This window comes from Atractosteus spatula, chromosome 17 (assembly GCF_055471065.1).
Source record: "Atractosteus spatula isolate fAtrSpa1 chromosome 17, fAtrSpa1.hap1, whole genome shotgun sequence".
NCBI classification, from domain to species: domain Eukaryota; kingdom Metazoa; phylum Chordata; class Actinopteri; order Semionotiformes; family Lepisosteidae; genus Atractosteus; species Atractosteus spatula.
Window position 1 is genome coordinate 12,615,927 of NC_142722.1, and position 18,230 is coordinate 12,634,156.

Below are 18,230 nucleotides of genomic sequence, written 5' to 3' on the forward strand. Positions count from 1 at the left end.
AAGAAAATAGCAGTTATTTAAATAGACAAGCTATGTCAGTGAAAGCTTGAATGGAACAAAAAACTACAAATACTGTATGGGCTCCAGAAATTGAGTTTGGTCTCCCATGGCCTGAACTAACATTTACTTCAGTTTTGCACAAAAACGTAAAAGGAAACACTGCATTTTAGTATTCTTTATTTCCTCAATAAATTAATCTTAGAAGATGGCTTTTTTCTATAGCACTGAAATCATTGGGACTGAGGGCTGAAGCATGCCTGACCACCTAGGTTAGAGCTTTCTTTCCTTCTGATCCTAGTGAGAAAGGGAACTAGGTATTTAGGGACCATCTCTTTAAGTGCACAAGATTAGAGTAGCTCTGGGTTCTCTCTTAAGTGTACGTTACTCAAACTACTTTTTTACTGAAAGGGTTTCAGAACATACGATCTACAACTTGATACTTATTTCTAGAAATAGCCAGATGACATTGATTATTCAGTTAATTACTGATAACCAAATGAGGCTGATGGGCTGTAAGGCCTAACTTTGCCTATATTCTCTCTGCAATGGCCAGTAACACTTAAGAGACAGTATGAACTGTAATCACTACTATGTTTTACAGAATATAAGCTAATGTGTTTCTCTTTTGGTTGAATTTTAAGTGGAAGATTAAGAGGTTTGGGTTATAGTATACCACTTAACTCTGTGCTAACAAAAGCCCAGGATTATTAGTCTGTACTATAATGAACTATCCACAGAGAATTCAGAGTAAAGGGCTCTGCCAGTGCTGTACACAAGGTTTGCGTTCTGTGTGTTCATTGTGTATCTGATAAAACCTGTACATGTTAAGCACCCTATTTGTCCTGGATGGATATTTCATTATGCTTAGCCCTGCTTTATACATTCACCATGCACTCTGACCACCTGTTGCTCAGACTTATCCCTGGGCACTTTACTGGGTATCACGCTAATGTCCATTTCACACTACAGTGAAATCCCTCTGAGGCAGCATGTAATGTCTTTTCCTTTCAGTTCATAAACCTGGAGCAGTAATTAATATGGTCTGGCTCAAACTTTGTTTGCTTCAGGCTAATGCGCCACAGGGTTACACATAACCAGGCAGTTGTAACTTTGAATTAGACATGGCCTTGCAAAGTCTGGGCAACGCAGGGAGTCATATTTTGCACTGGGGAGCACCACTTGTACCGGCAGCCAAGAAAGCATTCTACTGTGTAGAATCAACAAGGGATCCCTCTGCCTTGAGCCACAGATATCTTATTCTTATCAGCTAAAGCCATAAAATACTTTTTCCTTATAAATATCCATAAGTGTCAAGAGCAATCCACAGACAGCCAATGCACTGTAATCTGCGGAGGAAATCTGACTGAACATCTCAATGGTTTCTGATCTGCTGTATTTCAAAAAGGGCTACCAATAAAGGCAGGGCTGGGTGGGAGGAGATCTCCTAAAGATCTTTCTTCACTACTGTGAACAGCATATCTATGGAAGCCTTTGGTCTATTCAGCAGCTGAAACAGGTGTCAAGTTTAGGCCTGGATGTCACTTTAATATGTCTCCAAAGACAAATATTTATGTTACATATTTATGACGATGAAAGTCTATCCAGTATTAGACTACCAAAGGGGTGTGGAGACAGGCAACACTTTGGAGTCACGAAAGGCCAAATTAGTGTACAAAAATAAGCAGAGAACTGGCTTTAAGACCCACTTTTTGTCTCAGTAATGCTCACAGTAATACAGCACTGAACCTCCCTTCTTGGAAAGGACTTTTTTTTAGTTGTTGCTTTACCTGTGGGTTTGAAAAGAGAAGTCCTGTCTCTTCATGTTTTATTACTGCTGCATTTCCTGGGATGTTTCTGGCCACAACAGGCACTTCCAGGTCCATTGCCTACAATACACGGTACATGAACTTGCATTATTGTACTGTACAATTGAATTCTTAAGACACTTTCATTTACTTGCACATCAAGCCAAATGGAAAAGTCCTTTGGGCAAACAGAGGTCTGTGTTGCTGTAGTTGAAAGCAGTAAAAATCTTGTCTTTATTTTTTTCACATTACCCAACCACGTACTGTAGGTTAATTACATCTATCAGAGTAACTCAGCATCAGGTACAGGTAGGAAAAATATCATGTGTCCCCTAATCCAAGTGAGGATTGCTATAATCCTCTGTGTTTAAAACAGATTAACAGGATTATGCTTGTGCTCTTTGATAGGGATGGAAAAAGACAATACACCACTGTTAATTCTGCTTTAATGAGGGTGAAACGGTCAGAACATTATGCTCAGACAGACAAAGTGATAAAGTGCTTTCTACTGGCACAAAATAATTTCAATTTCACCTCAGTTGCAGCCTAAGAGATGAAAGATGCAAGCTAAAATGACTGTACTGAACAACAGAATGACATTAACACCAAAGATAATAAAATACAGTAGAAAAATAAAAATTCTGTCTTCAAATCATATTTTCAGTCACTTATTTTCAGTATAGAAGAGATACTTCCAAAATAGCAGTTAAATTATTCTGAAAGGCAAAGTTACATTTTTCAATATCTTTTTGTGAACTATGAACAAAATGACATTTTTTAAAAGCAAACTCCACTCCATACCCCCCCTGAAAAAAGTGTATACAGTATATATTCTCTTGCTAGAATTCTACAGTTTTAAATCAATTTTCAGCCTGGAGTAAATGCAGTATTAAAAGTAACTGGTAAAACTGATACACAGTGGACAAGTAAACAACGCCTTAAAGATATTCTCCGTTTTTTGAAAACATGCATTAGTCATAGGAGTGATGTTCTCTTCTTAAGTAAATTTCACAGAATAGATAAATACAGAAATAATAAAAAGGTACATTTAAAAACAAATCTGTTAGAAAAAATTAACAGTCCGTGTTGAGTATGGGGCAACATATACTGTAGGCTAAGATATATTGAAACAGAAGCTTGATCTCCAAGCTGTGGCAATTAAAGACAAATATCTTTGTCTCTCGCTCTATTGTCACTGCTTGTTTCTTACTGATTCAAAAGCAAGTTCAGACACCAGGTGCATCACTGACTGGAGCTGAGTTGAAAAATGCATGCAGAATTCTCGCAGAAATAAGATAGGGTATATCTATTTAAGAAATCACAGACACGGAGAATGCTCTGATAACAGCTTTCCACTGAAGATCACAAAATGACTAAAGGGTTTATTTACTTCTAAAATGGCAGCTGACATCCCCTCAGAGACTGAACTGTTGACTAAGGCAACTGATCTCCTCATTGCAGCATGCAGATCCTGCTGCCTTCTCTCTGCTGCCAGAAAGACCCCTTTTGCTCTGCAAAAGCAAAGTTAGAAGTTAAGGGCACTCATACTCATAGCAGACACATGGAGCAATGTAAGAAGTAATATATGCTGATTCACTTCACAAAATGTTAGCGCCTGTTATGAACACTACGGAGTTATGCGAGTCTCTTGTTTTTTTTAATCAATGATGATACAGTGTGAGGCTGGTGCACTAAGGGGTTTCAATTTCTCACACGGTGGTCACCTTCCGTTTAACTAAAAACAAAACAGCCTAACAACTCTTCAGTTATTTGATTTCAGAACATGTTTTATGGTTTTACACCACTAGCAAGTTTTACTTATTTAATTGTCTGAGTAAGTTACAATGCATTTCGTTCAATATTCTATCATGAATGACTTAGAGCATACAGTACTGTATGTGGTACTTACTGTATAGCTTTCTATTCCTGAAACTTTTTTGCTACATCTACATGCAGAGATCCCAATATGATCATGACTATGGCATAGTTTCATAAATGAGATTTCCAAAGCTCTGCTGTGACTCAGAGAGCAGGCGCAAACAAGATTTTTTTTTGTTATGCTGATAACATTGTACCATGAACCAATATACTGTACAATGAGAGTTGCTTGCTCTTGTGTATAAAGCAAACTTTTCAAATGAACAGTACCCTAACTTTAAATTCCTTTTCAGTAAGCAAAAAAAGAGTGCTGCTAACTCTGACCAGAGCAACAAATTTTATCTGGAAAACATTACCGTCATAGATGATAAAAACTGAAATGATTTACCTTTTAACATTCACCTCCACTTCCTCTGTAAACAGGGGATCGATCTGAAACAAGATAAGGTCATTTTTAATAACATTTCAGCATACATCTGTATTGATCTATCTTGTTTGCAATATGGATGAATACAGGATGAATACACTTTTCTCTGCCCAGATGAGGTTTCTCGCAAGTATAAGATAATCCAATGAATACAACTTAGCCTTAGAGCTGAACTGATCAACGACTGAAAAGACCATTTTCCCTCTGTGCTGTCTTTTTTAAAAATCAGTGCTCTGTGTTCCACTGGACACAAAATCTGTCAATTTAGATTAGGACTCCTTGATGTAAAAGGGAAATCTTGAATCTCTGGCTGTTACAATGATCATTATTTTCTAAGTGAACTACCTTTTTCTTCAAACAATTATATTGTGCATGGACATCTGCTCTTAGTAGTAACAAAAATATGATTGTCTATGTGGTCATTTAGAATAGAATAAATATTGTAAATAAAGACATGAGAAATTAAGTATCGGGTTTAAAGACTATTTGTATGTTACAGATCAGTATTTTTCAAGCTAGGATGGAATTATACAAATATTCCCTGATTTAGTCTTGTACCTCAAAATTCTAGGTGTTCTCTCATTAAGATTCTCTGCTTCTTTAGGTGCACCTAACAAGCAGATGTGGTTGGTTTGTTAAACCAGAAATGGAAGAGATTCAGTTTGGCTGGCCTGTCTGGCCCTGCTGGTTGTCTGCTTTGCTGGGGCTCTGGAACTGGCAGCTGGAGGCACAGGTATGCTCCACTGATTAGGACTTAACAAGAACCCAGGACAACGGTTCAGAACTGATCTTGCTTTGTACAGAGTTACGCGCACAAATGATATTAATTTAACATTTTACCAATAAATATTACACACCTTGTTGGATGTTATAGAGCATCACGTAATGATTCTAGAATGCTCATATACCGTATATGCCCTGTTATCATTCTCATCTTTTCATTTTGGATTTTTAACATTACAATATTCCTTTATTTAAAACTGGTCCTGTAATCTAAGCCGTGTTAAAAGCGCAAAATATAGCCAAAACCCTTTCAGCTAGCTTCCTTTCTTCATCCATATCATGAATACTTTACTTACAAAAAAAAAGACACAGTAAGGTGCTAATTGACTTGTATAATATGCAGTCTCATTTACAACTTGCAGTATTCAAAGTCTCTATGTGAAACTAATAAGCAAATGCATGTGATAATGGGTCTTGTGGTTGAAGTAAAAGTCATCCAGGGTAAAGCACAATATGAAACATTATTTTTCAACATGCTGTTGAATATGCCAATTAAAAGCCTGTCCTCCAATTACCAACCACCCTGCTTCCTGACACTTCATTTTCTTCAACCCAACATGGAGCGACAGGACAACTCTGATCCAATTACACTCCTAAGTGGAGTCAATCTTTGAGGTCATACTGCAGGAACAGCTGCTTTTATTACATTCCCTTCATGGATGGAAAAGGCATCAAGAGAAACAGAGGGCAGTGTGGGCTCATACTTGAAGAATGCCACCAGCTTATTTGATTTTAATGAAATCCAGTGTTGGGTGTCTACAACTGCACCTAAATACTTTGATCAAGCATTCTTTACAGAAACAATGCAGGACCACTATTTACATTAATGCAAAAAATCTAGTACACTTTATGGAAAATATTGGAAAACTACTAGTTCTGATAAACCAGTAGGAAAATAAATCACAGAAACATCAGATTGACCTTTTTTCAAGAGCAATTCTGCTATTAATTGTTTAAAATTGGTTCTGTCACTGACTAGGAAGTGGTAAAAAGGTGTGTAAAACCTGAAGTCTGTTAAGATCATTTTCCAATGCTGACCAGCAGCAGGATCAAATTACTGAACCAACACCTGGGTTGTATTAGGTGTGCTGTCAGTATTTAGAATACCAGGATGCAGAACCTTGGTATAATCAACAAAATAAAAGATATGAGAATGGTTCTTAAATAATATGTACTGTACACCAAAGTATGAGACCGTGCTTATGCTAAATTGTACTGATTTATAAAGGTGGAGATTCTTGATATTATTGATGGCAGAATCATAGATGAAATTGTTCCTTGTTTTACATATACTGCCTTGTGCACAGAACTGGCAATTTCTGATTGGTATGACCTTTGATTGGACAGTGCCATGGCTAGTGCTAGTATTAGCAGCTCAAGTATAAGCTATTATTGGTGAGCAGGCCAGGTTTCAATATGATCAATTGGATTCACTAGTCTCATTTTAAATAACCAAAAATTTAGTTAATCGTTTTATTAAATTAAAAGTGAGAAAATCAGATCAGGGCATTGAGATGGTTTACATAAGATCCAACACTTATGCACGGATGTATCAGACCAAAGATGTTTTTTGGATGACTGACAACTTTGTTTCTAGTAATTCTCGAGTGTCAAAAAAAGGAAACTAATATAAACACATGAAGACCTAGAATGAGGCTGTTGATGCAGACAAGGAAGAGTATTTGAATTGGTTTTGCTGTACCATTCAGCATGAACTCAAAGACCACCACCACATTATAAAAGCAGGGCACGAGATTCTCCAGAAAAATAGAACAAAAGCAATGTGCTCATTCAGAGGGATATCTAAAAAATCAAATAAAAATGCAGAGACGATCAAACAGAATAAGCTCACGTGTCTAAGAACTTAAATTATTGTCTTTTTTTGATGGGTCCCTTTACCTTAATTTTATATTTGGAAGTTTTCTAACAATTTAAAAAAAAATCTGTGTGTAATATAAATTTAATCTTTACCATCAGCCAGTACAATGCTACAGATCATGTTCCTAAACATGCATTTCACAATGTTATTCTTTTAAAAAAGCCTCTTAAAGCCTGTCCTGTTGACAGATTTCAGAGATTGGGGTCATTTCCCAATCTGCTTAATTGCTGGAAGGGATTTACTTCCATTCACTGGCCCCTTGTACAGTGCTAGTAGAGTAATCTGGGCTAAAGACGCTTTATCGAGCTTTTGTTTCTTTGATTGTATTTATTGTTTCTGTTTAGATGAGAGTGATATCTAATTTATGCACTTATTATCTAAAAGCTTAGGAACTCTCACAGATACAAACGGGGAATTCAGAGTACAGGATATTGATTGATAAACCTGTCTGAAAGTCCTCACATTCTCCCCCAAAGGAAACTAAGCAAATCAATGTTAAAGTAATGCATAGAAATGCAATAAATACATTTTCTTATTTCTGAATTATATTCACAGTAATAACTCTGAAGGAAATGTGTGTGTATTTGATATAGGAGGTGCATTTCCAAAGTCACCATTTCTTTTAGCTACTACAGTATAAGATACCACTTCTCAATGGTGATACTAGGATTATGGAAAAATCACAGCCTGTGCAAGTAGTTCCACAATTCATGACTGAGTACTAGTCCTAAAAAATGGTTGAAGAACTGTACAATATTTTAAGAAAACATGTTTTGGATATGGAAAGTCTTTCAGGGTTTAACAGCTCAACATTTTTGACTTCACCACACGAAAAAACAAGATTTAGTAACATAAAAGCTCCTAGTAATGAATCCTAGTTTACATCTGTTTTATGTATTCAAGGAGGTGTCATGTCTTTGGATTTGAGGGGAAACCAACTATTAAAGCAAAAGGCTTTTATGTCTCTAATCAATCTGTCAACATAATGTCTAAATTAACCTCAAAGGCAGACAGAGGTGGTTTCTTTTATTGCGTATTCAGCAGTGGAAAAAATATTAAACTTTTTTTCCATAAGTGGATAGTACTATACACTATCTCTTCTAACCTCTGGAATTACTTTTCTTTAATCTCTGCTTTCCCAAATGTTCGTAAAATCGAAAAATTATTGACATGCCAAACATTTATATTTTCTCAATGGCTGGCCTTTCACCACTGTTTCTTCATACATATCATATACATATTAATATACTCTGACTGATGCTGTTGTCAGAAAACCCTGTGCTGTCTTACTGTTTAATAGATGCTTGAGCTGAGTGGTGGCAGCAGCAGCAAGCTGAGCAGTCCTTCATCGAATGAATCTATCCTTAGGTCTCTCTCTGACTTGCAAGTCCAGGGTTAAGAAGCACTTACTACAGCAGCATGTCACATTGCCCAGCACTCTTAATATACAGTAACACAGCATGCAGAAAATCTCATTAGCATTCTTGGGGTTTGCACCTAATTGTCATACTATTAACGCCACTGGATCAAATCAGCAGCATCGTGTACAGCATGTTGGTGAAACACAGTTTTACCATGTCTTCAGTTTACACTCATGAAATGGGAATCACATAACCTAAATTAATTAAACAGATAGTGAGAAAAGCACATTGGGACCTCGAGTGCTCTTCTATGTACAAAGTGCTATTTATACAGTGCTCCCCCATTACAAAGAAACCAGTAATAGTGCATTATCAGTAATAACACAGTGAGGTCATGGCTCTCATTTCTCACATGATGCTAATTTGACCCAATCTCTCCGAATGAACTGCAAAAAATGCTGTTAAAATAAACTAGGTGGGATTCGCAAAACTAAGACTTTAAGCACCTTAAATGGAGAGGCATTCCAACCTGTCACTAACTGTATATTTTCATTATTGTATCAACATGTTAATGTGTTTATTTTGAAGTCAGAACATCAGGCACTTACAAAGGCCTCAGGATTACGTTGCATTTGATTTCTAAAAGCAAACCAAACACACAACTCGCATGTTATTAAACACGCACCTAACATTACTACTGTGTAGGAATTTCGATGGATTCTGTTACAGTTTATAAAATGTATTACAAGGATATAGTATTTAAATGCAAATGTGTAGTAGGTTGTTGTGGACACTGTACATATGAAAAACATAAAAGCCAATACTCCCTATAATACACAAATAGTCCCCACAGCATAACGGGGTAGCACTGTAGATGCTGTTTAGACAGTAAATCCTCTCAATTGTTTGCTTAATTCTATTAATATATTTAAGGGTTCAACCCCACCTTCCTGAAACAAACAAAATGTATTAAATCAGTGTATTCAAGCTCCTTACCTCTGGTCCAATGATTATGAGAATTACAGATGGATCTTCCTGGTGCCATTCTGAAACACAAAATAATCAACATAAGAATGATTTCTGCAACCATCTGAAGAGCTTAACAAGTTCTGGAATTTTTAGTATTTATTAAGAAATAAGAACATCGGTATGTGCAAAGCAGGAAAAGAAGGTTTGATCACCACAGAATTAACATAACATACAAATACATAATGCAGCACTACTGTAGCTAACTGTTCAGTTACTGTAGCACGGAATATATATTATTACCATACCATATATAAAAATGTAGAAATTATGACATTCTGTTACTTTATCAATATATCCTTTTTGAGATTATTTCTTTTTTATATTTATGCCTTATATTGACAAAACACAATAAAATACTTATTGTATTTTCAGATTTCATGTCAATCTGATATGTTCATGTTGAACTGCTTATTTAAACCTGTTAAATATCCAACAAATCTCTGATTTTAGATTTAAGAAACATAATCATTCATTTAAATAAAGTAAAACCACTTAATAGAGAAACAGAAAATCTTATTAATAGCAAGTTATCACTTGTCAGTCTATTCTCTTCCATTCCCAGATACACTGAAAATTCAATTTAACAGGTTTTAATTCTGCCTTAAAAATGGTTTAAAAATTTTAAATAAATGTTTTTAAATTTTAAGAATTACAGTTTCATTGAGTAATTTGTGAACATTATCATCAGAAGGCTAGTTAACAATAATTAATAGTAAGTCTTTATGCTCATACCAGAAAATACATCTACTAGATACAAAGGATCCTTGACTCTTCTTAGGCCACAGACCAGCAGAAAAACATGCAGATCTTCTACATTCTCACAGTTTACCCCTGTAAACACATAAAAAAAACATATGCAATAACTGCCAAGAAGCAGTTGTAGTGATAAACATCTTTACATAATTACAAAGTTATGACAGTGGGATACTAAATAGAACATTTGATGAGACTGTATGCTCCTATTGTTTTGACAGATCTATTAATTTACAGAAACAGAAGGAGAGATATTTGGAATGATTCCTCAGCAATAGCAATTTAATTCTTCTTTAAACAGGATGAGTCAGTAATGTATTATGATTGACTGAATGAACATTATTTTGTCTTGCTTGGGAATTTTTGAAAGCAACTTAATTTAACAGCAGAAGAAATTCCCTGCACTGGAGCACTTCTCAGTTATTAGCAGCTTTCACGCTGAATCTGCTGCTGGATAAACTGGCGCAAACAAGGTTTTCTGCCTGCTCTAGCCTTCTGCAGTTTAGAAACGTTGATGCTAGCACTAAGCACTGCAAACACAACTGCTACCAGGCCTTCTGATGCCTTAATGCACTTCTTGGGATTACAACCATGCAAAATACAGTTTTAAAGAAGGACCTTTTCATTACCAGCCAGTCTACTTATGCACTGGAGTAGTACATAGCAGTTTTATAGTCAATGCATACAACAGAGAAACATTTAACAATATATTAACCTCACACACAATTATACAAACAGAACACTGTTAAGCAAAATACTAATTTTTGACTAAAAACAGTCCCTCTACTGTATTTTATGCAGGTAAACTGAAATACATCCATAAAATATAAAGCAGAAATAAAATACATAAAAATCCATATCACCAATAACAGCATGATTTAAAATATTGTCATGACAGAGTGTTGAGGAAGCTGAGGAAAGTTGTCCTGTGTTGGATTTGCACTGGGAATGGCCATTTAGATAACCTGGTTAGAGAGAATGAATATGCGGCTGCCTGGACAAAGAACAGCAAGGTTCAAAAGCTGTTGCTGGGCTTCTGCCACAGCATACTGCATAAAAGAAAGACTTCACACTGATGTTATCCATGATTAAAGGGGGGCCAGAAGATTATACTACTTATCTAGTGTTGCAGCCTCACTTGGATTAAATTGGAAAACTGTCAAATATGGTACAAGCAATAGAGCAAACCCTGAATAACACTGCCTGAACGGACTGCCTAGATCTGCGTGCATGCCATTTTTGCATTGCATTAACATAGGGGTGCACACATCCATGTGCTAATGCTTAAAGGTTTTACAGTAAACCTATCAAAGCCTTATCTGCACTGTGCTCTCTTTGGAGCACTAGTCCCTTACAGCAAAGCTTAAAACATTGGTTCACAAGCTGACAGCCATCTGCAACACCACGAGGAAGGAAAGTACATGCTGGGTTAAAATCTATCTTACACTACAATATAGAATCCACCTTATTTTGTTACATTATTGGAATATTTAAACTTGTTTTCATTAAGGAAAAGATTAATTAACAAACCCATTAAATTTATAACTGGTTTGAATCTCATTTTAATGACGTTTGCAGTGCTATATCACTCAATTAATGCATTGTAACAGAAGATTCTATCTCCAGCTGCATTAAACCAGCAACTCTCTCTTCACTTGACTCTACCTCAAGTTAGCTCAATCTATTAATTCGGCACTGTCAGTGGTCATACCCCAATTCAGACTTCTCAGTAAGTGTGATTCAGATTGTTTCCAAGAAAGCTGACAATTCCTTAGCTAATTCCACATCTGCTTCACATGACAAGCTTGACAATATAGCACATACTATAAAGCTTGAAGTGTACCTTAATGAAGAAATCTGTATCATTTTTCAGCCTTCAGCCTATTGGCTATTTATGCCAATAAAAAATCTTACATGTCTTTAAACACATCATTGTTCAATGTTCTTAAACATTAATTGTCAGAAAAAGTAAATATGCTCTCTTTTTTTTAATCTGTTGTTTAAGTAGATCAGGCACTTGAGAAAAAAAAAGTCATTACGATAGGGAAACTGATGAAAAGGTTCACACAAAGGCAGGAAAACAAAGCCCTAAAAGAACAATTTAAAATTTAAATAACAGGAGATGATCATATTAACAAGTGCAAGTACCAGGCAGAAATTATTTAACCACACAGTGGAAAGTGCCCTCAGATCCAAAGAGGAACATGTTCAGGTGACTCTGCAAATTGTTCCAATCATTAGCAGAGGCAAATTGAAATGACGTGCACTACTTGCTTGTGGAAGAGTCAATTTAACACAAGTGCTACATCTTAAATTGCAACATGGCACAGAGAACTGTAACATAAAATGCAGACAGGAGGGTGTTTTTCTAAATGAAGTTTTATAAATAACCTTAAACCAGTGAAGCTATTAAATGGTGTTAAAAAAAGGTATCCAAATAACAGTAATTAAAATAGCTTAGTAAAAGCTGAGTGTAGTATAACTGAAATAATAATCAGTTTATAATTATTTTTAATTAGCAATTAGCAACAATACACCTTTCACCCAAACATTGTTCTCCAACTTCTCCTTACACAGACAGATAGCCAACAGTGTTTCCCTGTTATAAACATGACTTGATATTACACAAACAGAACACTGTTAAGTTTAATACTAATTTTTGACTAAAAACATAGTCCCTCTACTTTATTTAATGCAGGTAAACTGAAATACAGTTTGATATAATGGGGAATCAATGATAACATGGTAAACCTCCCACTTCACTCTTAATGCAATTTGACTTAAACCTACCAAGTAAAGACATGACTTCCAAGTTCTGAGACATGACTGACAGAAGAAACTGGAAATCCCCAGTTAAAATGAAAAGCGTAGTAGGCATTAAAAACATGAAACTCTTAACAGCATGCTTAGAAGACACTTTGCAGTGTCAAGCCATTCTGTTAATTCTAAGACATCCTGGGCTACGGTACAAAAATATACATTTACTGATAGTAATTTATATAGCACATATCATTACAGTGAATCTTAATGTGCTTCACATAAAAAAGCTAAAAGATAAGTCAGGGAACTTAAATTACTAAGAAGGAACAAGACAGTCACCCATAGCATGTAATTTGATTCAGGAGACCTGCAGCAGATTAAATTGACCTGATCTTAAAGACCAGGGTGAAGTTTGAAAAGTTGAAGGTCAGTGAGGTAAATGGGACCTTGGCCTTTTAGAGCCTTACAAACAAGAAGAAACACTTTAAAATTCACCCTCTGGTGGATAGGGAGTCAGTGGAGCTATGCTAGAATACAGTATATATTCCAAAGAGGTGTAAATACACTTTAAAAATCCTTAATTTTTTTTAGACCCATCCACACGTTATCCCAGTCTGGTGTAATATTGTGAGATCAGGAAGAAATTGAAAAAGCATTTACTGTAAGTGATGAAACAGATGTTAAAGCAACATAGGGTAGCTGTGGCAGTTTAAGAAGAGGCATTAGGTGGATTTCTTATAAAGGGCAAATAAAATCTACACATGAAGAAGTTTCAGAATCATTTGTATAACATTGTTTTAAAGTAGTGCTGTAAGATACTTGCAAATGGAAAAAGAGTTAATTATTAATTGTTCCTGGATGAATTTGCTTCACTTTATAACACTAAAATACCCACAAGCATTTTAAATAATCTTTGTGATGTTATGGAAAATTATGGTATAAATAGTCTTATACTGTTTTGGATATCTACACATGTTTAGTGCACAAAATACTGTTTTAAAACTCTGCGGCTTTAACCTTATGGGTTTGTATTGATTTGCTAAACTATTCAAAATGTGAGTGTTTATCAATTTGAATATCTTCATAATCTTTTAAAATCAAGAACACAGCTGAGACAAAAGACTTGAAAATTAAGTATTTTCAGAAAATGGGAGTGTTGAAACACCACACCTAGAAATCCTTTGTAACAAAGACCCGTCCAAGCCATTGTGACTAAATTACATGTTTGGATCCAGCCTGAACTTAATGATAAGTACAAGAAAATGGTGTACAGCTATAGTCAGTTATCACCTGTCACTGAGAGGATCTCCAACCTGTAGTGGAGGTGAGAAAGCAATCAGCAATCAGTCACAGTCACAGCAATCAGTCACAGTCCATTGTCCCCACCTGCTTCAAAAAAAACACTATTGTTCCACTCCCCAAAAAGGCAAAAGTGACGTGCCTGAACAATTACCGCCCAGTAGCATTAACATCTGTGGTGATGAAATGCCTGGAGAAGCTGGCACAACGTTTCGGCTTTCTTCAGGTTCACAAGCTGACAGCTTCGCAGCCGAAACGTTATGTTTTCTCTCTTCTCTTTTCAGCATGGAATAAACCTGTTACGTATGCATGATAAAACATACACTTGAAATGAAAGATTTATGTATCTCAGTAATTCAAAATCCTACAATGACCACAGGATAAATGAAAAATAGGGATGGTAGAAACATATAAAATTTTAGAGCAGACCAACAACCCTTACCCCTACACCCTACTTGGCAACACATTCCTAATTCTTAGATTGCAGCAACTATTTTGGATGGCCCTATCAGATCCCTTATCAATATGGACCCCAAGATACCACCACAATGAAAGGCAGTTATTATTGAATGTGATAAATATTATAGGTCATGTAAGTGCAACAAGGTGCACTAATGATAAGTATAAAAGACAGCACAACTTAATCCAAGATATGAAATAAATACATTTGAACTGATGCATACCTTCGACATACTAGGTTTTAGTCAGTAAGTAGCTTACTTGTGAGCCCTACCTTTATAATTCACACTATATATGAACATGTACATGTAAACCACTCTTGAAACTACAAAACTATATAATGAAACTATAATTCTGATGTCAACCAGAGCAGACAAAAAAACATTATTGAATTAAGCCAACATTACAGCACATAAAGTAAAATGGTATCCCAGGAGATTCAATTACAATGCAGTAATTAGTACAATGCTGCTGTTTCAGGTGTTTCAGACTGCACACATGGAAAACCTTGTTTCATAATAGTCATTATTTTATATAGAATGTCTATGACATATCATCTCAAGGCACTTTACAAGACAGAGGCAAAAACTATGGACATACTCATACATATGAGTTTAATACAGTAAATTAAACAATGGCAAGTTAGTGTATAAAAGTGAGTTTTACACAGGATTTGTAAGGTTTAGTGATTTGCAAAATCCACTATGGGCTTGGAGATCCAACCACAGCCTTGGCACAATAGAAGGCAGTAGTCAAATTACTGTAAGTTGAAAACAGTCCTCTATGTGGCATACTGTATATAGAGAACTGTTTTCTCTAGTTTAAAGTTAAAAATGTATGACTTCTCCTTTTTTTCAATTTTTCTACTTTTTTACATCACCTACCAGATAGATTTCCAAACAAATCGCCGTGTCTTCATTAGATGAACATCCTTCAGAAAACTGCTGCCAGGTATTTCCTGTCGTGAACTGACATTTTTCATGTGCGCTATCAAAACTGGGTAATCACTTCACTTTACTTTGTATTTTGTGATACATCTGAATACACAGTTTATTTTAGAAAAAATCTCTATTTTCCTTTCACGTTTGAATATGTCAAGACCACAAAGTGCCTCCCTGCTAAGTGTAAAGGCAGATGCTGACAAACAGAATGCAACTCTAAAACAAGCAATGTCAATTTCTTACTCTTAATGCTTTGTGCTCTTCTAAACCAGCTATCCTGCATCAATGCATCGTGTGTCTTGTTACTCATTACATTTAAATCCATAAAACAAAATTACTTTATCAAATAATGGCCATATGAGGGCACATACAGTATGTACAAAATTGAAAACCCATTTGCCTGTTCATTTAAATGTTAAATGTTTTTTATTTATAGAGGAATGCTGTAATTGAAAAAAATGTCATAATGAATTCCCCTTACAGCAATAAGTACGGTAGATGCACAGTATTAGTTTCAGTATCTCTTTGGTAAAAACAAAAACTGAATTGAAAAAGAGGTAAATGGTCTTTTTTATTCATTTTTTAAATCTACCAAGAAAAAAGAAAACTGTATAAAGTTTTCTTTTTAGTTACTGTATAAAGTATAAAGTCACAAGGCTGTCAAAAGAAAGACATCTGGATAAAATGGCCTCTCTGGAGACTTTGAAGTGATTTTTGTCTGTTAATCCAGACGAATTTGCTTTGAATGTCTCCTATCCTCTGCACTGCAAACCTTGTACTTGTTCTTTTGCCTTTGATCTGAAGCAATACTACCACTAAGCTTTCTGCCCCCCTAAATCTTTGTGGTCCAGCTGGCAGTCTTTTTTCCTGAAATGCTGTAGAGATAAAGTATGAGCAACAGATCAAGTCAGACAACACTAGGTCCTACTGTAGATGGTCTGTTTAAACACAACCAGTCATTGTAATATCATCTAACTTTTCCTGAGTTTGGAAACCACAGATCACTTAAGGAAAACTAAGAACAATGGAATTAGCCTGATTTGGAAATACAGGTAGCTGTAGTCCTCTCTTGACCCTTCTATCTATGGTTTACCACTTGTGCCTGAGAGCCTATAGTAAATGCCTAAATGTGATCATCAGCAATAAACATATTTAGCTACATTCTTCCACAGATCAACTAATGAAATGCCAGGGAGCGATACACATGTAGTGCACAAAGAACACATCAGGAAAACAAAATACACCAGAGCTCATACACCTCTAGTTCATCTCTAATTGTATATTGTATGCTTTGTTAAAAGTAGTATCTCAGATTCTCAGAAAGTTATACTTGAAAGGCGACATACAGGCTATTATGAAGCTAAAGGTCAAAGGTGATCAGAACTATTGTATATGTCTTCATTCCAAAAGAGATAGGAAAGAGATTCAGTATGTAATGCACTCTCAATAACTATAGCATACAAGTATCTATTCACATATTTGATACACATACTGCTTTAATACTACAAAAGCAGCCAATGCGGGTAACTTGTTCTAGCCTTGCACAGCCAGTAATCTGTTATTATCTGGGAACAGAAGAAAAATTCATTCAATTCTCCTGTTGGCATGGAGAAAGATTAAAAAAAATACACAATACATGTGTTCTTTCTTGCTGAAAATGATTTTACAGTGGAGGCGACCCTGAAACAATCATTTCAAAATCTCACAATAGCAACAAATGAAACACAGACCTTTAAAAAAAATGCTACTGAGACAAGGTCACTTCCACCTGAGTTCTCACAAGGTGAAGCTGTACCATGTTTGTCCAAACCAGAACAGATGAATCAGACAGCTCTTGGTGCAGAAGATATATTTGAAATATTTGAGTATTTTTATGTATTTGATAAAAATGTTGATATACTGTAAAATCCATAACACAACAAAGTTCTTACAGCACAACAGAGAATGATAAAGGAAAAACTGTTGATGATATCAGGGGCAGGAAAGTAAATAATATAGACAGGGAGGATTCAGTAACATTTAATTACATCTTCATCTTCTTAATTTCATTGTTGTAAAACACCAGCACGCTTAATTGCAATGTCAGTAATTAACATGGCTCTACTATAATTGGAATTTTCTTTTGTACGGTAGTGTAAAGATTCCTGAGAAATAAATAACACATATTGGTTACTTCTGAAACTGTTTTAATAGAGTTTCTCACTTCTGGGCAACCAGAAATTACTTTTCCGAATGATAACACAGCAACACATCTCTGGACCATTTTCACATGAAAACTTTGCAAGCCAGGGTTTAATCACAGCCGCTAACACCGTGGTATCTCAAAGAAACAAGCCATTTCAGTGGAGGAATACACCACTACACACGTGACGCCACTATGAAATCCACTCAAGCGACTATTGAAGAGTGCTCCTAGTAGACAGGCCCTTGCTGTGCAAAATCCCTGCAGCCTGACTTGAGGTTCTGTAATCTCCCTGCCTGCTTGCAGTGTAAGGGTGTGAGTGACTGCATTCCGTATTGACTGGTGCCTTTTAGATGCAATCGGAACTTCCCTGGTCTGACACTTGTCTCCTGCTACCTCCCTAGGGCACTTGTGATACACACACAGTGGCCTTTGATGAAACCATAGCATTTGTTGTTCTCAATTCCAATAGGTGCAGTCACATTTCACATCTAGATCAAGCATTTAACAACCAGCTGCTTGTGCTACCAAAACCAGAGACTGGGTGAATCAAACAGCATGCCTCCTGTGTTTTACTGTACTTCCTATGAACCAGTCTACTTAGAAGATGTTTACAGTTCAATAGCTTGTGAAGGTAAGTCATATTTCTTGTATTCCACATTTTTTTGTTTTGT

At 35.8% G+C, this 18,230-nt stretch overlaps 1 protein-coding gene across 1 annotated transcript in view; it reads right to left on the minus strand.

The window, feature by feature from the left end:
* glt1d1 (glycosyltransferase 1 domain containing 1) overlaps positions 1–18,230 on the minus strand; it is a 33,007-nt gene that overhangs the window by 3,573 nt on the left and 11,204 nt on the right. Inside the window, exons 7-11 of the mRNA XM_088936089.1 lie at positions 9,895–9,993; positions 9,130–9,179; positions 4,072–4,115; positions 3,196–3,316; positions 1,788–1,886 (exon numbers count right to left, since the gene is read on the minus strand). Coding sequence (XP_088792215.1) covers positions 1,788–1,886; positions 3,196–3,316; positions 4,072–4,115; positions 9,130–9,179; positions 9,895–9,993 — 413 coding nt within the window. The remainder of the gene's footprint in view (positions 1–1,787; positions 1,887–3,195; positions 3,317–4,071; positions 4,116–9,129; positions 9,180–9,894; positions 9,994–18,230) is intronic.